The 22,213-nt window shown below is 45.9% G+C and overlaps 1 protein-coding gene across 2 annotated transcripts in view; it reads right to left on the minus strand.

The window, feature by feature from the left end:
* LOC146665646 (uncharacterized) overlaps window positions 1-21,217 on the minus strand; it is a 32,412-nt gene extending 11,195 nt beyond the window's left edge. Inside the window, exons 1-3 of one of the 2 annotated variants that reach the window (XM_085413369.1) lie at window positions 21,018-21,217; window positions 1,151-1,292; window positions 251-698 (exon numbers count right to left, since the gene is read on the minus strand). In XM_085413369.1, the coding sequence (XP_085269495.1) occupies window positions 251-698; window positions 1,151-1,284 (582 nt within the window). In that variant the 5' untranslated portion in view covers window positions 1,285-1,292; window positions 21,018-21,217. Of the gene's footprint in view, window positions 1-250; window positions 699-1,150; window positions 1,293-16,549; window positions 16,609-21,017 lie in introns of those variants that run through there. The other variant, XM_085413370.1, reaches the window with a different exon arrangement.
* Window positions 21,218-22,213: the final 996 nt, after the last annotated feature.

Below are 22,213 nucleotides of genomic sequence, written 5' to 3' on the forward strand. Positions count from 1 at the left end.
ATCTGAACAGGATGTTAACTGAACAGCAAACTCTGTTTGATTAAGATCAGGTGACTTGTCCCTTGAAGGATATTTAACGATTTGTTTTGTTTATTTTTCTTCTGACCCTGTTTGGGTGTTTTAGGCACTTTTACATGTATGGCACCTTGGAAGTTCCTTCTATTAAGCTATGTCGTGTAGTCAGGACTGTACCCAAAATATTTCCCAGACCTCAAAAACTGCAGGCAATATTAAATTTTAGTGTTTGTACCTGTTTCCAGGATTGATTCCACTTATGAGCAGGAAACATCCATTCACCCTTCAGTCCGCTTCCCTTTGCTTTGTACTTGCTGTTCTTAGTTAGCTCTATGGTTGTGAACCCTAGAATTCTGGTTTGCAACTCTTGGGCTTTCAGAAAAAGATACTTTGGTGGCTTCAAGCTCATCCAGGAGTCCTTCCAGCAAATTCGAAATGCATCAACCTCTACTTTGCGCTTTTGCCTTCGAAGTCTGGGTGATGTTGACCTTCTCGGAGGAGGTGGTGGAGGAGGAGGCTCGGCTTTGGGTTTGGGAGGAGGAGGGACAACTTTGAATCGAATTCTGGGCTTGTTTTTTTCTGCTTCAGCTGCACCACTTGTGACCCTCTTAAACTCACTCATGCCATCTTTCATCTTGTCTCCATTAGCAACCAGCCAGTGATAGTTCCATTTTGAGAGTAGCCTGCAGATTAAAACAAAAAAACACGCTGGATCAGTGTATATGAATACAGATCTTAGGTACAGAAACATTCATCAGCTGTGGACCAAGGACCAAACCTCCTGGCTGGCGATTACAGGCTGGTCTCAAATTATTAATTAAATGATTTGTGAAAATTAAAATGTATTTTATGTAAAACTTACTTTTTAAAAATGTTTGACCAGAAACAAACTTCTGCGTCTTTTCAAGTCAGCCCAAGCTCCATAAACAAGTACCTTTGGACCAGTTATCTATTGACATTAAAGTTTGATTTTACTGTTGTCTTTGAATGATGGAGGTGATTCAGGAATTCGTAGAATAATGTGATAATAAATTGGGAAATAAATTATAAGATAAAAATCTGAAAATCTTTATAGCTGCATTTTCAAATTTTCAACATTTTCTTTACATTGTACAAAAAAAAGGTTTATTCTCACAGATTGGTGGAACTTTTCTGCTTCCATTGTTCCTCTTTTTTGTTGTCGTCGGCGATGCTCTGGGCTCTCTTCTCCCACTGGTCTCTCAGACGCCCATTGCTGAATGTTCTCTGCTCCCCCTTTGTAGACAACATCTTGTTACCTGAGAGATGTAGAAATAATAATAATAATAATAATAATAATAATAATAATGATAAAACAACCATAAGAAGCCTTTAGAGTTTTTTTTCCCCAAATGACAGAAACATTAGGATCCAATCTCTAATTCTTAAGGCCTGGTCAGCTACAGCACTGGAAAAAATGTTGAATAGACCAAATGTAACCCAAAACTTGTGAACTATAGGCTTGACAGTGGTTTCAGCAACTTTGTGAGCCAAATGTGGTCCATATGCTACAATGTGTCTGTTATTTGGTCCATGTCAGGCAAACCCTCAGCTAAGTTGAAGCAGCCTGGTCTTTGGTCAAAACTCATAGCCAAAGAAAATACTGACAACAACAATCAAAAGTATGACTCCCATGAGTGTGGAGTAAAAAAAAATTCCATTTGTTGATTTAAAATGACGTTTGTGGCAGACCTGCCATGAGGGGGGGAAAAAAGTGGAACAGCTTTCAAGAAAAATGATGAAGAATGGATTTTTTGTTTAGAAACAAATCTTGTTTCTCATGAACAACTCGATGATTGCACAATCAACAATTTTGTCTGTGCTTGATTGTGGAGATGCTGCAGGCATGCATGTTTCTATATCTGTAGAACCCAAAAGGTTGATATTTTTTTTTATTCTGTTCATCTGAATGTAGCGTTTTCAGTGGGAGAAACGTTTCGTCCCTCATCCAAATGACTTCTTCAGTCTCAGCTGACTGCAGGTTTCTCAAACCCTATAAACAGTACATTTGCTTAATAACCAGTGTTGGGGAGTAACGGAATACATGTACCGCCGTTACGTATTTAGAATACAAAATATGAGTAACTGTATTCTGTTACAGTTACCGTTTAAAAAGGTGGTATTCAGAATACAGTTACTTTGTTGAAATAAATGGATTACACTGCGGTACTTTCCTGTTTCATTTTGTCGCGGGTCAGGACTGTTTGGGTTTTGCTTGACAGCTACGTTCTTTTGTTCCAGGCGGCAGCGTTACGGTTGCCATGGTTACAGGGCGACGCTCTCTCTCTCTGCGACTGTGTGTTTCCTGGGTGAGAGAGCGCCTTTTCGTTGTTGTTGTTGTTGTGCTAAGCTAACAGGCAGAATGCTACAAGCATAGCTCTAAAGCAGTGGTTCTTAACCTGGGTTCGATCGAACCCTAGGGGTTCGGTGAGTCGGTCTCAGGGGTTCGGCAGAGCCTCCACTGCGGAGGTCGCAGAGGTCCAGCCACGCCCGAATTATCTTGTAAATTTGTGATGACACGCCCCCTTCTGGCCATCACTGGCTGCACACGATCATGCTACACTGCTTGGCCAATCAGGCCTGCGGGGAATGTAGCGCGCGCAGTAGTCAACATGTGAATGTCGTGGTAGTACTTCGCGTGATTTTTTTTTTTAACATTTTAATCCATACTAACTATGCCGGGCAAAAAAAGAAAGTGGTTGGACGAATATGTACAGTATGGATTTACATGTATCACGGAACGTGATGGGAGTGAGCGTCCTATCTGCATGATTTGCAACGCCAAGTTGAGCAACTCTAGTCTCGCACCGGCAAAACTAAAGGAACACTTCTTGAAGCTGCATGGAGACGGGGAATACAAGAACACAACACTTGCTGAATTCAAGGTGAAGAGAGCCAGATTCGATGAAAGGCCCACTCTGCCTGCTCTTGGATTTGTACCCGTTAACAAACCGATCCTCACAGCATCGTACGAAGTTGCTTACCTGATCGCAAAGCAGGGCAAGCCACACACCATTGGTGAAACACTCGTGAAACCAGCCGCGTTAAAGATGGCAAATCTGATACTCGGAACAGCGGCCGAAGGTAAATTATCACAAATTCCTCTTTCAAATGACACCGTCAGCGACAGAATAGAAGACATGAGTAAAGACATCTTGGCTCAAGTAGTCGCCGATCTGATTTCAAGCCCGGCAAAATTCAGCCTTCAGCTCGATGAGAGCACAGACGTTGCTAATCTAAGCCAGCTTACTGTTTTTGTGCGCTATGTGAAAGATGACATGATAAAAGAAGATTTTTTATTTTGTAAGCCTCTTACAACAACAACTAAGGCAGCCGATGTGAAGAAGCTTGTGGATGACTTCTTCCGAGACAACAATCTTTCATGGGACATGGTTTCTGCAGTTTGTACAGATGGAGCTCCCGTCATGCTGGGAAGAAACTCTGGTTTTGGTGCGCTAGTAAAAGCCGATGCACCACACATCATTGTGACTCATTGTATTTTGCACAGGCATGCATTGGCAACAAAAACCTTGCCCCCAAAAATGGCAGAAGTATTAAAAACCGTGGTGGAATGTGTGAACTATGTGCGAAATAGTGCTCTGAGGCACCGCATCTTCAGTGAGCTGTGTAAAGAAATGGGCTCTGAATTCGAGGTACTTCTGTACCATTCTAATGTTCGGTGGTTATCCCGGGGACAGGTGCTGAATCGTGTTTTTGCCATGCGTGTGGAATTAGCCCTGTTTTTGCAAGAGCACCAACACTGTCATGCAGATTGCTTCAAAAATCCTGAGTTCATTCTCATTTTAGCGTACATGGCTGATATATTCGCAGCTCTCAATCATCTCAATCAGCAGATGCAGGGTGGTGGAGTCAATATCATAGAAGCGGAAGAACACCTGAAGGCTTTTCAAAAAAAGCTAACGTTATGGAAACGACGAACAGAGAACAACAACTTTGCAAACTTCCCCCTTCTGGACAACTGTGTAAGTAAGGTCGAAGATGTGTCTGGAATCTGAGATGTTTCTGTATCCACGGAACTGAAGCAAACAATTGCAACGCACTTAGATGAGCTTGCAAAGTCTCTCGACAGATATTTCCCTACAAGAGAGTCATATCCAGCATGGGTGAGACAGCCGTTCACGTTTGCTGTTGAGACAGCAGATGTCAATGATGAATACCTTGACGAAATCATTGAAATTCAGCAGAGCCAGGTTCAACAGCAACTCTTCAGAACAACAACACTCTCAACGTTTTGGTGTCGACAAATGGACAAGTATCCAATTATTGCTAAGAAAGCCCTGGATTTTTTTATACCATTTGTTACAACATATCTTTGCGAGCAATCCTTTTCGACGATGCTGGACATAAAAACGAAGAAAAGGAACAGACTTTTCTGTGAAAATGACATGAGACTGGCACTTGCCAAGGTGAAGCCACGCATATCTGAACTGGTCTCTCAAAGGCAACAGCAGAAGTCACACTGATTTGCAGGTATGTAATTTGTTGTAAGTTCATGCATTGTGTTGGTTTTGTTCTTTGAACAAGGTGATGTTCATGTACGGCTCATTTTGTGCACCAGTAAAAAAACATATCTATGTCTTGAATTTGAAAAAAAAAAAAAAATTCACTAAAGAGGGGTTCGGTGAATGCGCATATGAAACTGGTGGGGTTCGGTACCTCCAACAAGGTTAAGAACCACTGCTCTAAAGAATGTAGCATCATGTTCAGTGTAGTCCATGCTGCTGGGAGAATGGACTGCCATACACGTTATGTGTCTGTGAGCGCTAGGAGGGAGAAAAAGGGGAGTGGAAAGGTACGAGCAGTCATCGAGCAAAAACGGGAGCTGGAAGCATGTAAATATAATAATAACCACTGCAGCCAAGAAGAGTGCCTGACGAGCCCAGTTGTAAGTAAGCTATTAAGACTCGACTGTACACTGTGTTCGTGTTTTCCTCCGAAAACAACAAGTTCCGTTGGAGCAGCCTTTCAACGCCTCTCTCTGTCTGTCGCAAGAAAAGTTGACCCACACAACAAAGTAGAGCTATTTTTCGGCTACCAGCCGACAGGGACCCCGCCGTATTATGCTGGGCTTACACTGTGCGATTTTTTCAGTCGCGCGATTCAGCTCCTGCTCAAACTGTACGATTGACTCGCAGGGGTTAGAAGTTCATAGGTCACGATGCAGGGTCTCACACTATACGGCCCGATGCTCTGATGCGACCTGAGTGCTCACACTGTGCGTCCATAAAAATGAAGGTTATAACAGAAATTCTGTCGCTCGCTCTCCCTCTCCGTCTTTCACTCACACAGACACACCACCACCATCAACTTTGCTAAATTGCTAATGAAAAACATTGGTCAGGCAGCTGTGATTGAGCAGCAGTGTCGATCCAACTATTTTCACGGTTGTTGTGGTCGTGATAATTTTGTGAGGCCACATCGAAAGGGCTCGGATGGTTCTACAGGTTGTGCCTCCATCGCTTGTGTCCAGATCACACGCTGCACTGCCGTGCTACGCCGTCTTTTTCGCTGACATTTGTGTTTGCGCGTGCGCAGTGTGGCAAACTGCGGTGACACCCTCACGACCAAGCGATTGATGATCGGGAGCTGGTCGTGAGGTGTCAATCGCTTCTCGTTACCCCACGTATACTACACGATGCACGACGCACGATGAAGGCCAAAATCGGGCCGATCGCCAAAACGATCGCACGACTCAAAAATCGGCTCAAAATGGGCCAAAAATCGCACAGTGTGAGCCCAGCATTAGTCAGAGGTCCCTTTACTACAGTTCGGAGTCGCGGACCTTCAGTAATAGTAATAAATCACACAGCAATAGTACATTCACGTTGTTGTAAAAAGCATGATAGTATTGTAGCGGGTCAGGGCTGTTCGGGGTTCTGCTTGTACAGTTATGTTTTGTGTATGTTGCCATGGTGACGGGTGACGCCCTCTCGCTGCGACGGTGTGTCCTTCCGGGGTCAGAGGGCGCCCTATGTGTGTTGTGGTTGCCGCGCTGAGCAGTTAGCTAGTGGCAGTGTGTTCTTCTGCAAATGTAATAAACGGCTGTGCTCCCTGGCTAGCTCACGGGAAGCAAGACCAAACGATACCTCCGTCTCCTCCTTGTCTGAACTCGCCACAATATATTAAGTAATCCAAAGTATTCAGAATACGTTACTGTCATTGAGTAACGTAACGGAATAGGTTACAGAATACATTTTGGGGCATGTATTCTGTATTCTGTAATGGAATACATTTTAAAAGTAACCTTCCCAACACTGTTAATAACTGAAACCAGCCCACTGAATGAACAGTGGGCTGTGAGGTTGTTCATTCAGTGGCAGTCAGCTGAGACGGAAAAAGTAATTTGGATGAGTGACGAAATGTTTCTCCTACTGAAAATGTTACGTCCAGATTAACAGAATCAACCTTTTGGGATTTACTTACGTGGATGACTGAGTGTGAGGGCACATATTTACAACCCTTAGAAAACGGTCACGGGGTTGTTTACAGCCTGAAGCAGCCAAGAGGGAGTGACGTAGCGTGAAGAAGACGGACATGCGCAGTGGGAGAGAAGACGAGCGGAACAAAAAAAGCACACGTGTCCGGATGAGAAGAGACGCTAGGAAAGGGCCGCGGTCAGGAAGAGACCCGAACAAAGTATAAACGGGAGGTTAGCGAGACAGTATACGGTACCGCAGCGAGTCTAGCCTGGGTTTCCGTCCGTGTATGCACTCTGACTCCGGCTACAGCGGCCTTACGGGTGTAACGTCGGGGCGAAGTGTCGGCGGAGATAGCGCTAGCAGAGGGGCTAATCGAGAGCTAAGGCTAGCGGCCGCTTCCCTCCAATCGGCCTCAGTTTCCCGGCGTTGCCAGTAGAGTTTGGCGACAAGAACGTTTAGAAAGCGAGACAGCACGGCTGGCTGTCTGGCGAAGGACCAGCGAGTTTCCGGGAGAGGAATTGGGCGGCCTCACTTCGCATGGCCTGGGGACTGCCGTAGCTCCGTTAGCCCGCGGGACCGCCATCTTGGGCCCCGATGTCGGCGGTGTTTGGAGTACCCTGCCACCCAGACGACGCTCCGGTTGTTCACCCTGCTTCAGCTGGCTGTGTGTAAAAGTTTCACCTACCCGTGGGTTCATTACGCTCCATTTCAGGAGGGGCAAAGGTACAGTTCCTGTGTTTTATTTCCTTGCTTTGATGTGGACCAGAGAATGAACATTTTATTCCGGCTGTGGAAGTTCTGGACAGCCTAACAGACTGCAACTCCGGTTAATGACACATACCCCTAGAACTATCTGTCCGTCCCACCCCAGAGACAATTCACTGGAGTGAACTGTAAAGACTGAAAATGTTCCTTTGGTGCGTCGGACATTGTAAATGATGTGATGAGACTGTGTCGACCATTTTAGACAGAATATTTGCTGTGTTAACTTTTACTGTTCTGCTGTGTGGTGAGTGTTTTTCCTGTGACTAGGGTGGGTTGTGTGGAGTCGAGGACTCCCAACTCTGGGTCTCACCAGTCTGTTTTGATTTATTTTACCTCATTTTATTTCTTTCATTTCTTTGGTCCTGGGGAGGCTCCTTGCTGTTTTCCCTTTGCTCTCCAGGGCCCTGTGGACATTGTTAACCAAGTTTGGTTTTTTTGAGGGCTCTCCAGATAAATAAAAAGAGCCACGTGGTTTAAAAAGTCGTTGTTGAATGCTTTTGTCCGACCCAGGTTGCCTTGGAGTAGGGGCACCCGAGTTATTTGGTTAGGCACAGGACGACGGAGTTAAGTGGGACCGTGCTAGTATTCCGTGTGCAGGCGCTGCTATCATTGCAGGTCCGGGCCTGGAGTCCTCCTTTTGTGCCTACTGTTGCCAGGTAACTAACCCCATTCTTACTGAAGTAAGTGTCCGGGTCAATCGCGCTAGGGGGGGGTACGGACTTAGATCCCACCACCCGCTAGTCGTTCAAGGCAGCCTGTGCGCCCTTCTACCCCTACATAGCAGGGCTAGTAGTCCCTCACAATTGGCGTCACGAACAGGATTCACCCATTGGCTCGGGGTCGTTATAGAGGAGGAATAGAGTTAAGGCAAACATGTCTGAACTAGAAGAGTTGAAAAGGAGCTTTGATGAACTACAAGGGAGGCTTGCGGAGCAGGCGGGTGCCTTACAGCAGGCACGAGAAGAACAGAGAGAAGCTCTTTCTCTCGCAAGGGCAGTGATTGATCAACAGGCCCAAGCTTTAAAAGCCCCGGCGGCAATCTATGTCCACCGAGACCGCAAACTGGCAGATTTTAGTGGTTGCCCTGGAAAGAGTGGAGATGATTGTGTGGAAGAGTGGATCGCGGCAATGCGGTCTGCGTTCCAAGTCATGAAGGTGCCAGAGGCGGACCGTGTAGAGCTGGTCAAGCAACACATAAAAGATGAAGCCAGGGCAACTGTTAAGTTCATGTTGGATGGGGCAGTAGAGTCTGTCGAGGGCATATTTGAGGTTCTCCTTCAAACCTATGGAGACAAGGTCCCCATAGGTACTAGGTTGAAGGAGTTCTATGAGAGAAGGCAGATGTCCAGCGAGACGGTCAGAACTTATGCCTATGACCTACAGGAGAAGCTGGCTTTGATTAAGAGGCGAGAACCCAACCGCGTTCCCGACTCAGAGACGGTGTTGAAAGAACAGCTAGTGCTGGGTTTGCGAGATGACCTTTTGAGGCGAGAGATGAAAAGGAGGGTCAAAGAGGAGAAAGGCCTAACCTTCATCGGGCTGCTGCAAGCCGCAGTTGACTGGTCCGAGGAAGAAGAAGCCCAGTCCTCTCTCGCCTCCCAAAGTAGGCTCAGAACTAGAGGTGCGGTGAACGCTGCAGTACCGGCCGAAGATAAACCATCCCCCCTCACCCTGGAGATGCTCCACGAGGAGGTTAGGAAACTAGCTGCTCGTCAAGAAGAGCTGTACTTAGCACTACAGAGCAGGGAAAGAGGGAGCAGCCAGCAGAGTGCACAGCGCAGGCGAACACCCCTGAGGGACAGCGAAGGGCGATATATTTGCTACAGCTGTGGAGAGCCTGGCCACACTAGCCGGCATTGTACCAAAAAGCTAGACGCAGGGGCTCTGGCCCCTATCCCCATAGACCTGGCGCAGGTGGCATTTTCTGGCAATCCAAACGCCAAGGGTGGGGCCAAGAAACACCCCACCACACCGGCCATAGGCCACCAAGCAGCCGAGTGTCTTCTGACAGAGGTGGAGGAGAGCCTCCAAAGGAGTGCTCTTGGGAGGTGTCGCACCGTCCACCTTAAGATAGGGGGGGTAGACACCACCTGCCTCTGGGACACGGGGTCAAATGTGACAGCTATTACGGAGTCCCATTTCCGTAGGTGTTTTGGGCCACAGGAGTTGAAGTCAGCAGACTGGATTGAGCTCACAGCCGCAAACGGGCTCGATATTCCTGTCTTGGGCTGCTTGGAGGCCGAGGTTGAATGCGCCGGGAGAGTGGTTGGTAAGAAGTGCATTTTTGTACTCACCGATACTCACCCCCAGGTAGACAAAGCTAATGGGCTCCCAGGGATTGTGGGGATGAATGTTATAGAAGACCTTGAAGCGCTCTTTATCGCAGATGGGGGTCGCGTCCACATGGACCCCCACGCTCCAGACGAGACAGAGGCCACCATCCGTCGGTTGATAGCCCGAGCGAGGAAGGAGTTCCCGCGCACGGGTCCGGGTGGCAAAATCGGGTTCGTCAAGGTGGCTGGCAGGGAACCCGTCATCATCCCCCCGAGGAGCGAGAAAGTGGTGGAGGGTCGTTGCGGGGTCTCACCTAGGGTTGAGTGCCAAGTGCTGGCAGAGGCGGCAAAAGAGATAGAGCTGCCGCGGGGACTGTTAGTTGCCAACACTATTGCGACAACCAGTGGTGGAAGAATCCCTCTCAGAGTGATGAACACAAGCGAGAGGGCTGTCAAGCTGATGCCAAGAGCCAGGCTTGCCGTTGTAAGCAAACCACGAGCTGTGCTCCCCAAAGAGGTTGTATGGGTAGAGGAGAGAGAGGGGGCACTCGTGGTTAAGCCGCTGGGTCAGGGTGAGAGTATAGCGACAGGGGGCGAGGTTGGGCAGTTGCCGGTCCCTGTACAGGCTAACACCCGGGACCTCACTGAGCTACAGCGTCAAAAGCTTTGTCGGCTGTTAGCCCAACACCAAGACGTATTCTCGGCAAGCGAAGTTGATTACGGCTACACCACCACGGTGACACACAGTATCCCCACCGAGGCACCCCCAATCAAACAGAGGCACCGAAGGGTCCCACCCCATGTCTTTCAAGAGTTTAAGAGGCACGTTCAGGAGCTCGTTAGCCAGGGGATCCTTAAAGAGAGCTCCAGTCCTTGGGCCTCACCTGCGGTGGTGGTTATTAAGAAAGATGGAAGTGTTCGATTCTGCTGCGATTACAGGCGGCTGAACGAAGTGACGTGCAAAGATGCCTACCCACTTCCCCGCATCGAAGAGTCGTTGGATGCGCTCGGCAATGCGCTGTTATTCTCGACCCTGGACCTGACCGCAGGCTACTTCCAAGTGGCCATGAGCGAAACGGACAGGGGAAAAACGGCGGTTACAACACCATTTGGCCTGTTTGAATGGACTCGGATGCCATTTGGCTTGTGCAACGCCCCAGCCACTTTTCAGCGGCTGATGGGTATGGTACTGGGGGACCTCAGTTTTGATATACTCCTTGTCTACCTGGATGACATTATAGTCTTCTCCCGGGACTTTGATAGTCACTGCGAGAGGCTTGAGACGGTGTTCGAACGTTTGAAGCAGCACGGGTTGAAGTTGAAGCCGACCAAATGCTTCCTTCTGCGGCCGGAGGTTAAGTTCCTTGGCCACGTGATTTCTGCTAAAGGCGTCCAGGTAGATCTAGAAAAGGTCAAGGCCCTGGAGGCATGGCCGGCTCCAAGGAGCGTGCGAGAGGTGAGGCAGGTGCTTGGATTCATGAGCTACTACAGGCGGTTTGTGCCAAGGTTTGCACAGTTGGCCAAGCCTCTGCATGCCCTGGTTGGGAAAGGGTTGAAAAACACGTCGAGGGGCACCCAGGCGTTTGTTTGGACCGGCGAGTGCCAGGAGGCCCTGGACGAGCTGAAACGATGCCTGGTGTCCCCTCCAATCCTGGCATATCCCAACTTTGGCCTACCCTTTATATTGACCACAGATGGGAGTCTGCACGGACTCGGGGCTGTGCTCAGTCAAAAACAGGAGGGCGTAGAGCGTGTGGTAGCCTACGCGAGTCGGGGGCTGAGAGGCTCCGAGAAGAATGACAAGAATTACAGCGCATTTAAACTGGAACTTCTGGCGCTTAAATGGGCTGTCACAGAGAAATTCAGGGACTACCTGATGTACGCCAGATTCACAGTAGTCACGGACCATAACCCGCTGCGCTACCTGGCAACGGCTAACCTGGGGGCTGTCGAACAGCGGTGGGTAGCACAACTCGCTGAGTATGACTTTGAGGTGTGTTACAAGCCTGGGCGACAAAACACGAATGCAGACGTCCTCTCCAGAATCCCCGACCAAGAGGAACCCGAGCAGGAGGACACAGGCAAGGACTTTATCAAAGTGGGCCCGGAAGAAGTGCGTGCATGTCTGTGGCCCGCTAGGTTGGAGAAGGATGGTAGGGCTGATCTGAAAGCCAGAGTACAAGCGACTGCTGGGAAAGCTCTCGGTGGGCACAGCTGGGAGGAGGTCGAAGGGGCTCAGAAAAGCGACCCGGTCGTCGGGCCCGTGTATCGGGTGGTTGAGAGGGGCACGGAGATGAGCCATGCCGAGCTCCACGCGTTAACACCGGACGCGAGGCGGCTTCACCAACAGCTCGACCGCCTTAGGCTTTATAAGGGTGTGCTGTATAGGCATGTCAGTGACCCTCGTGATGGGGAGGAGATCAGGCAGCTCATTGTCCCAGAGACCTTACAACGTAAGGTATACGAGAACCAGCATGAGCATGGGGGGCATTTCAGTGCAAAGAGCACCCTCGCGGTGATGAGAAGGAGCTATTACTGGCCTACCATGAGTAGAGATGTTCAAGATTGGGTTCAGCAATGCAGGAGGTGCGCATTGGCAAAGGATGTCTTCCCCAACCACAGGGCCCCCATGACCTGCAGCAATGTCACCGCACCCCTGGAGGTCCTCGCTATGGACTATACGGTGCTAGAAAAGTCTTGTGGGGGTTACGAAAATGTCCTTGTCCTTACAGACATGTTCACCAGGTTCACCGTTGCCGTCCCCACCAGAAACCAAACTGCTGAGACGACAGCAAATGCTTTGCTGAAACATTGGTTTACCTATTACGGGTGCCCGGCCCGGTTGCACTCCGATCAGGGGAGGAGCTTCGAGGCTAGTGTGATAAAAGAGCTGTGCAGGGCCTACGGGATTGCCAAGAGTCGCACCAGCCCTTACCATCCGCAGGGGAACGCGCAGTGTGAGAGGTTTAATAGGACCATGCACGACATGCTCAGGACACTGCCACCAGAGAAGAAACGGGATTGGAAAACATACTTGCCAGAGTTGGTTATGGCTTATAACTCTCGTGAGCACTCCTCCACGGGTTATGCGCCCTTCTACCTCCTGTTCGGGAGGGATGCCAGAATGCCCTTGGACCTCCTGGGAGGGAAAGACATGAGGGAACCAGAGGCGGACAATCTGGACGACTGGGTCCGGGACCACCATGAGAGGCTTAGGACCGCGGTGGAGGTAGCAAGCTCGGCTACTCAGGAGGCCTCTAGGAGGAGGAAGAGGATCTACGACCGGAAGTCCCGCGGCGCCCTGCTTCAGTCTGGTGATCGGGTGCTGTTGCGCAACCACAAGCCCAGAGGCAGGAATAAGATCCAGGACAAGTGGGAACCCAACCCTTATTTGGTGGTGAAACAAAACCACCCCGACATTCCTGTGTTCACGGTCAAGCCAGAGAAGGGTGGCTCGACGAGGGTCGTGCATAGGGATCAGCTCAAATTGTGCACCTTTCAAGCGCCGACATGGCAGCCGAAGCAGGCCAACAGGCTGCCAGCCGAAGTGGAGTCCGATACCGACTTCATGGAGGGGGTGTGTGTTCTACCACTCCCATGTGAGTCGGACCCGAGCGCTCTCGTTGCCCCAGGGGCGGACGAGATCGGCGACTATGTCGCCCAGGGATTAGAGCCGGATTTAGCGGGGGAGGTACAACCAGTTATGGCCCTAAGTGAGCCAGAGGACAGCGATGGGGCCTCAGAGGCGAGTGATGAGGTGCACGAGGAGCGAGGGGAGGTTTTGCAGTCTGAACGCCCTTTGAGGCGAACCCGAGGGGTACCTCCTGCGAGGTATAGAGATTATGTTACGAAATGAAGCCATGGATTACTGTTATGCTCATTTGCAATGTAATGCGAGTCATATGTGAATGGTATAGAGTGTTACTGAACATGTGAGTTAATATGTGTTATTCTGTGTTTGTTACAGGGATGAACTGCTTGAGTCGTCGCTGGTGTGGCAGGGTTTAGCTGGGGGGAAATGTGAGGGCACATATTTACAACCCTTAGAAAACGGTCACGGGGTTGTTTACAGCCTGAAGCAGCCAAGAGGGAGTGACGTAGCGTGAAGAAGACGGACATGCGCAGTGGGAGAGAAGACGAGCGGAACAAAAAAAGCACACGTGTCCGGATGAGAAGAGACGCTAGGAAAGGGCCGCGGTCAGGAAGAGACCCGAACAAAGTATAAACGGGAGGTTAGCGAGACAGTATACGGTACCGCAGCGAGTCTAGCCTGGGTTTCCGTCCGTGTATGCACTCTGACTCCGGCTACAGCGGCCTTACGGGTGTAACGTCGGGGCGAAGTGTCGGCGGAGATAGCGCTAGCAGAGGGGCTAATCGAGAGCTAAGGCTAGCGGCCGCTTCCCTCCAATCGGCCTCAGTTTCCCGGCGTTGCCAGTAGAGTTTGGCGACAAGAACGTTTAGAAAGCGAGACAGCACGGCTGGCTGTCTGGCGAAGGACCAGCGAGTTTCCGGGAGAGGAATTGGGCGGCCTCACTTCGCATGGCCTGGGGACTGCCGTAGCTCCGTTAGCCCGCGGGACCGCCATCTTGGGCCCCGATGTCGGCGGTGTTTGGAGTACCCTGCCACCCAGACGACGCTCCGGTTGTTCACCCTGCTTCAGCTGGCTGTGTGTAAAAGTTTCACCTACCCGTGGGTTCATTACGCTCCATTTCAGGAGGGGCAAAGGTACAGTTCCTGTGTTTTATTTCCTTGCTTTGATGTGGACCAGAGAATGAACATTTTATTCCGGCTGTGGAAGTTCTGGACAGCCTAACAGACTGCAACTCCGGTTAATGACACATACCCCTAGAACTATCTGTCCGTCCCACCCCAGAGACAATTCACTGGAGTGAACTGTAAAGACTGAAAATGTTCCTTTGGTGCGTCGGACATTGTAAATGATGTGATGAGACTGTGTCGACCATTTTAGACAGAATATTTGCTGTGTTAACTTTTACTGTTCTGCTGTGTGGTGAGTGTTTTTCCTGTGACTAGGGTGGGTTGTGTGGAGTCGAGGACTCCCAACTCTGGGTCTCACCAGTCTGTTTTGATTTATTTTACCTCATTTTATTTCTTTCATTTCTTTGGTCCTGGGGAGGCTCCTTGCTGTTTTCCCTTTGCTCTCCAGGGCCCTGTGGACATTGTTAACCAAGTTTGGTTTTTTTGAGGGCTCTCCAGATAAATAAAAAGAGCCACGTGGTTTAAAAAGTCGTTGTTGAATGCTTTTGTCCGACCCAGGTTGCCTTGGAGTAGGGGCACCCGAGTTATTTGGTTAGGCACAGGACGACGGAGTTAAGTGGGACCGTGCTAGTATTCCGTGTGCAGGCGCTGCTATCATTGCAGGTCCGGGCCTGGAGTCCTCCTTTTGTGCCTACTGTTGCCAGGTAACTAACCCCATTCTTACTGAAGTAAGTGTCCGGGTCAATCGCGCTAGGGGGGGGTACGGACTTAGATCCCACCACCCGCTAGTCGTTCAAGGCAGCCTGTGCGCCCTTCTACCCCTACATAGCAGGGCTAGTAGTCCCTCACATGAGCATGCATCAAAATATTATTTGTAGAAGTACATTATGACTCATCACAGGTATTTTCTTACTCCTCTGTATGTTATATGGAAAAGTGTGACAATGCTCCCTAGCAAATAGAAGACCTCTACTTCTTGTTTGAATTTAAAGTGAGTACTTACAGCATCAGGTCACAGGACATTTAACATTAGCTGTACTTGCTGTTCATACTGAACTTGGAAAAACTGGAAATAATTTGCAGCCAATAAATGTAACGAGCTACAAAAAACTATGAAACTGCATTCTGTGATTCAACTGGAACATTTTAAAAGGTTATATTTGTCTATCTGCAACTAGTTTTGCATATGTTTTTCTTGATTTGTGATCAGTGTAGCTGTTTGTCTCAATATTTGGACTGTTTGTTGTACACGTCTCTAAAAATAGATCTAAATTTCAATGAGACTATAAAGGATTTAATAATAACAATAATGCGACAGCGGTAGGAAGAATGTGTACATGCCAGACTGGAATTGGATGTCTGTATTCCTCATTTAGACCCTGATTTATCCACTGGAAACTGATGCAGGAAATTGAGTTCCTTAAAAGGTTTTGTCTCTTGCAAAGGCACCTGTGTTGAAAATGGGGCTTTTTTTTTTTGGTGTGCTGGTAAAGAATCACCAGAGATCTGTTGATTCTTTTACTTCTTCCTAAAGTACATCATGGGCTACTTCTGACTTTAAGTGTCATTAGTTATTCAAGATTGCAGGAAAAAAAATTAGACGTATGCTGCACATTCTTGGAACAATGCGCCTCAAAATGAAAAATGTTACATAGATTATTGTTATTAACTTTCTTGTGGGGTCTTGCGAGATACTGAGACACAGATTTCTATCTGGTCTCAAAATGGAGATCTTTGGAGTGTAAGGTAAATATGTTAACAACTGCACCATGGAGCATCATTTGGTTATTTATTACAACATTTATTATTAAAACGAATTATTAAAATATCCTTTCCAGGTTTTTATTTCTTAGTTCAGATGTCATATTGTCTACCTTGACTGTATTCCTTGAAGTTTAGTTTGGTTTTTCAGTTTGACTGATTAATTTGACACTTTACTGTTTTCCCAAGTTATACTGCAATAATTTCAAAGACATAGACTAAACTTTGAAGTAGTGAACCTATTCAGAAGATCATCACAATTCCCACAGTACACAAACACAATACAACCCAGAAATGTAGCACAACATTTGCAGCCTATAAACACAACACACCAAATGTCCATTCTTTACCTTGTTTTCTCTGTATGGCTTTTCAAAATATGTTTCCAGTTTTGAGTAATCAGTAAATTAAGTTGCTAATACACCACTGAGCTTATCTAGATAAACATACTTTCATTCCGTATTGAATTCAGAAACGGTATTCGATATGAAACCGTTCCAACATTTTAAATTGGTACTTAAAAAGTAATCACCACCCAGTCTCCTCTTAGATACATACCGATAGTTCAACACAGTTTTGAGCCCAGCTTTGGTCCAGTTCTCAGTGCAGCGTCTTGTTGAATACTGGCTCATGTAACTGTGACACCAGACCACCACTTATGCTCTAAAATTAAACTCAGCTCTTCTTCAAGGAGCGACAACAACAAAACATCACAACACTGATTCAGGAAAGATGGAGATTCTGTGTCATTTAAACATAATAATAATGTCAGTTTGTTCATTTTAATCTGAAAATGTGTATATGTTAATGCCTTTGCTGTCAGTCAATGGTTTGTACTCTTCAGTTCATTATGATTCAAAAATAGAGAGAGGCTTTCACTATTTAAATAAAATGAAGATTCTCAACATTTTCTAGAAATAATCAGTCAAATTATACACAGGATATGTATATGATACTTTGATAAACTACAATAATATGGACAACCAGAGTCAGAGTTACAGTGAACTCAGAAAGGTCCCCGCCTTTAATCTGTGTCTGCTTGGAAAACTGACTCTGGACTTAGCAGTGTCTGTGTAAATAAATGAAGCATACTTAACAGACTAATGGTGAACTAAAATTAGAAAATGACCTCACATCTCCTTCACCACCTCAGTGTTCAGGATTTCCCCATCGGACACTTAACAAGAATCAAATGACAATAAACTCAAGAAAAGAAATGACTACAGGCCTGGAAGGGTTACAAATATAAATGAAATGAAACCTTTCCAAACATACCACAGATTGCAAGTATCAGCTATGATTATCTAGGCTAAAGATGCATATCTCTCTTTATTTTTGACACATAAAGTTAAAACTGTTATCCGTCCTCTCCTCGGAGTCTGAGGAAGTGGTTAACAGTTTTCATTTTTCTTTGTAAGTTGGAGGATGCGGGGGTATGAGAACACACAGGTTTCTGAGTGCTCCTGTCCTGACTAAACTTTTGTGTTGAACTTTTAGGTTTTGTCAACAAAATTGCTTGGTTAGTAAAGTAATCCTGCCACAACTGGTGCAGTGCAGATATGAGGACCCAAATGCAGGACAAAGTAACAAAAAGGGAGCTTTAATGGCTGATAAAAAAGTTAAATATAAACTAAGTCTAAAGGATAATGATACAGAAATTCAGAAACACAGAAAATCACACAGAATTGTGAAAAGTACAGCACAAGAGAGAACCGCGAATCAGCAAAGACAAAAAAAGGGACTTAACATGAACGGTGGACTAATTACACCACAAGAAACAGGAGGGAGCATAAAAAAAAGCAACCATCAACAGGCGAAGAGAATCAGGGAAACAGGGGGAAAGCTAGACAGGAAATAAAAATGACACATGGCACATAAAGGACTTTCAAAGTAAAACAGGAAATAACCAACAGAGAACTAACACAGACATGTCAGTGAGAAAAGAACACCGGGGGACAAAGGTATTAACACAGTACTACAATTGCTCAGTACATAAATCAGAAGAAAAGATATGACAATAACTTAAACGCAGCACTATAATAATCATAAAGTAAAAAATGGAAACAAAGACTTAATATCACATCAATTAAAACTCACAAAAGAGATCAAAAGAAACCAAAAATCCAAACACTAACCAAACAAACCAAAACTTAAGTTCATTAAAAGAGAATCCAAGTTCAAAAACACAAAACCATAGCACCATGACCAGTGTTGGGACTAACGCGTTATTAAGTAACACGTTACAGTAACTACGTTATTATTGTGGTAACGAGCATGGTAACTAGTTATTATGCCAAAATCAGGAACGCGTTAGTCGTTACTGGGATTTAGATAGGGTCGTTACTCGTTACTTCGTGTGGTGGCTATCGCGGAGCTTCCACAGATTCAGTAACATTAGCAAATGGTGGAAGCCAGCAGGTGGATGAAGGAAAAGGGACGCAGAAGGAAAAGAGACCCGAGGCGGCCGCCGGTCCAAGTGTGAACTGAACTTCAGGTAAGAAGTTATGACCTGCAGTCTCTCTGGGTCAGATATGAACCAAGTTTAGGTGGAGTTTATTTTCGTTATTCTGACTTTTTCCATACTGCGTGCTAGCTAGCATGACGGAGTTTCTATACAGCTGGGTGGGTGCTATGAAGTTAATGATGTTGAACTTTATTTTGTTCATAAGTTATTAGAGTTGCCAACCGTCCCGTCTGGTATTCAGAGAAAATATTACACGTTTCTTATTGAGGTGAAAAGTTTGCCCCGGACTTCAGCTACAATGGAAAAGGCACAAAGCTGGAGTTATTCTGTGTCTTTGCTGCACAGCTGCCTCTTCTTCTCTCATCCTCCCCCCTCCCTCTCCCGTTTCTACTTCAATCATGAAAACTGATCAGTGATCAGCTGATCGGCTCTCTTGTTTGTTTATCGCCCACTTTGCGCCGAAAGAGGAAACCAGCGGATGTCGCGCTAAACAACAGCAGCACGTTTAAGCTTGATCAGCTATTGTTAGAATTTATTTAATATTAATTTCTAGTATCAGCTGATGTTTGCTGGAGCCACAGCTGCAAAAAAGCTGCTGGTCATGATATGGTTTGTATATGTGGTGAGAGGGAAACATGAAGATGAAACCAGGAGATGTCCTTACTGGATCATCAGAGCTGAACAGGTGATGGAGAAGGAGGTTTACCTTTTAGGTGACATGAATGAGTTGAAGGGAAGTTATGAACTGTTTCTGAGAGACAAATAACACCAGGATCCTTTTTTAGGTAGCTGACAGCTGGTAACTGTGCAGGGGCGGGTCTAGCAAAGTGTTGCCAGGGGGCCATGTAGGGCATTAACAAGGAGAGGGGGGCACAAAGAAATACTTTTCTTTCTTATTCTCATTTAAAATGTCTAGCTTTTAAAAAATAATTAACTGAATCTTACAACAAACGATTGATAGATTGATGCATATATACCATCAAAACAGTGAACATCACTGTCACAACAGTGTTTATTTTCATTCAAAGGCTTTATGATTTTTCCTATAATGGTGGGCCGGTCTCTAGTCAAAATGCCCGGGCCAATTTTCTGTCCCAGTCCAGCCCTGTATGCAGCTCATCTGCAGTCTGGTGTTGCCTACATCTTCCTATTCAGAAGGCAGAATTTCCGAGTTCTGAGTACAATCGAACGCACCACGACTGCAGTTTTTGTGTTGGATGTAAAAGGCACACATGACGCTGTGACTTAGGCTAGAATCATGGCAGCAGTCAATGACGGTCCAGGCGTGGGATTTCTCTCGTGGAAATATGCACATTATCTTTTCCTTTCTATTGGTAGGTGGCACAGTGCACTTGTGGCAAGTAAGCAAGCTAGAAGACTGGCAAAGTTATGGAAGAAACACATTAACAAGAGAATTCTGAGTAAAACCAAAGTTACTTTCCCTAGTAACTAGTTACTAGGGAAAGTAACGAGTAACTTGAAGTAACTGAGTTACTTTTGAGAGAAGTAACTAGTAATGTAACTAAGTTACTATTTTAAAGTAACTTACCCAACACTGACCATGACACATGCTTTGTAGTGGTGCTAATAAACACTTTCACAATGTCTTCAAAAGACCTGAAGGCAAACTTCTCTCATATTCTGTACCTGATGAAAGATGTTGCTTTATTGAAGCACAGTACAGGAATCAGAAAAGTTAGAAAAGCAAAAAAGGAAATAAGAATAAAGCTTGGACTGACAATCAGAGCTCCTGGGCTTGAGAGGATTCAAATCTTACTTTTAGTCGTTATTGTAAAGATTAGATCAACGTCTGACCAAAGTTGCCTTTTGTTACTTTTTGCATTCAGGAACATTAACTTATTAACGGATAATGTTGGGTTTTTCAATTTGAGCATATGTCAAATATGCTCAAATTAGGTCTTTCAAATAATGCATTTATTACAGTTTTCTGTTAGTGGGTGGAAATTATTTCTCTGAGGTCTAAGTCATCAGGTGCTAATCCTGTCCCACATTTGGAGAAAGGTAAACAGACTATTCTGGAAAAGTTTTTAATGTTTGTGAAAATGGTTGTTCTCCTTGATCCCTAATTGATGAGACCTGAGAGAAGAAATTCATAAAAAACAAGCTTTAATTACATAATCTGACTGCCCAGGGTTAGAGTTCAGGTTTGGGTCATCACCAATGGTGATGTAGACCTGAGAGGGTTAAAAATGTCTTTTAAGTTTTGCTTTTATTAATGTAATACTTTTGTTATTGTAAGACTTGACAGTCCAAGCAGTTAACCCTGGGAGCCTACATTACCCACAGTGCAACTTGACCAGTGGCATGTCCAAGATAAGTGTTTTATGCTTCTAGCAGTATTTGAGCCTTGAGCCTCTGTGTTATAGTCTAGCCCTAACTTACAGATGCACACAGACATGTAATGTAGCTTTCTTCATTCGGTATCTTTAGTATTTTTTTTCTTCAACAATCTAATTGAAATGAATTATATGAGTGACTAATTCATTACAATATACAGGAAGTTCAATAAATGTAAAATTAAAAATAACAATCCCAACTTACCTGAAGTCTTTCTGTGTCTCAGATGTTTTATTTAAATCCCCTCTTACATGTAACTCTGCATTAATGTGGACCACAGTTTGTGTTCACTACTGACTGTCAGTGTCTGCGCCTGTCTGTCTCTACACTTTACAGCAGCTTCAGTGGTTCCTGTCTTACTCTCTCTCTCTCTGTTTTCAGTTCGTTTCTGCTTTTAACTTTTACCAGCGTACACTCAGTGTGTCCTGTGTCTCTGCTCTGTGGTGAGAAGGCTTCCCTTCTTTGCTATTTTTACATCATACGCTAACAGATCCAGAGCTCTAAATTTAGTTTCAGGGTGAGGCAACGAGAAACAGGACAGGAGCAGCCGGCTGCATGGAAATACGGAGAAGTGACATGAATTGTGCACAATCGAAATGGATTTTTAATTAACAGGTGCAGCTGCATAGACAAACAGGACAGCTGTTTGCAAGTGTTAACCAATCAGAAACCAAATGGTTTTTGAATCTTTAACAGCTGTAACATGCACATTTACTCCTCCAGAGATTTCTCACGCCGCCTGGCAATCAGCCAATCAGAGTCTGAAACATCTCTCCATATCAGATTGCAGGCATCCAGGCTCCCGTGGGAAAAGCTGGGTTAACTGTCTTCCTGACAGTTGGAGTACTTGGAAGTGAAACTGTCCTGCTTTACAAAATTGGTTCTAGCTTTAAAAAAGGTGTCAAGTTTGTGGGAATGAAAGCTAAAGGAGACTGTGCCATTACCCAATTAATTTAAAAGCTGCTAAGTGGGAAAAGATTCCAGTTTCCTCCATAATAGCAGTTTGTTGGCTGCAACTAAAAAATAAAGGCAATACAGGAGTTTCACCAAGGTTCCCACATTAAAATGTTCAGCTTTACAACAGAAATAAACAGATATGTCTGTGAAGGTTCTCAGTCATCCAGGTCATCGTAGTCAAAGGAGCTTGCAAAGAAAAGCGTCTGGACTTCTTTAAGTTACTTGGATACGTTTCACCTCTCATCCGAGAAGCTTCTTCAGTTCTAAGGTCAAATGGTGGAAATAAACAGACTAACAAAAGTTTACAACCTGATAAAAAAAGGTTTCTGTGGAGTGTTCCTGCTTCATAACAACAGTGAAGTGACATATCTTTTCACAACTCATGCTTGAGTTAACTTGGTCAGGCCTAAAGGTAAGGGTGTGACTGCTTTAAATGATTGTCA

The sequence above is a fragment of the Rhamphochromis longiceps genome, linkage group LG7 (genome assembly GCF_057381845.1).
Source record: "Rhamphochromis longiceps isolate RC_006_pf linkage group LG7, R_longiceps_female_GT1.1, whole genome shotgun sequence".
NCBI lineage: Eukaryota > Metazoa > Chordata > Actinopteri > Cichliformes > Cichlidae > Rhamphochromis > Rhamphochromis longiceps.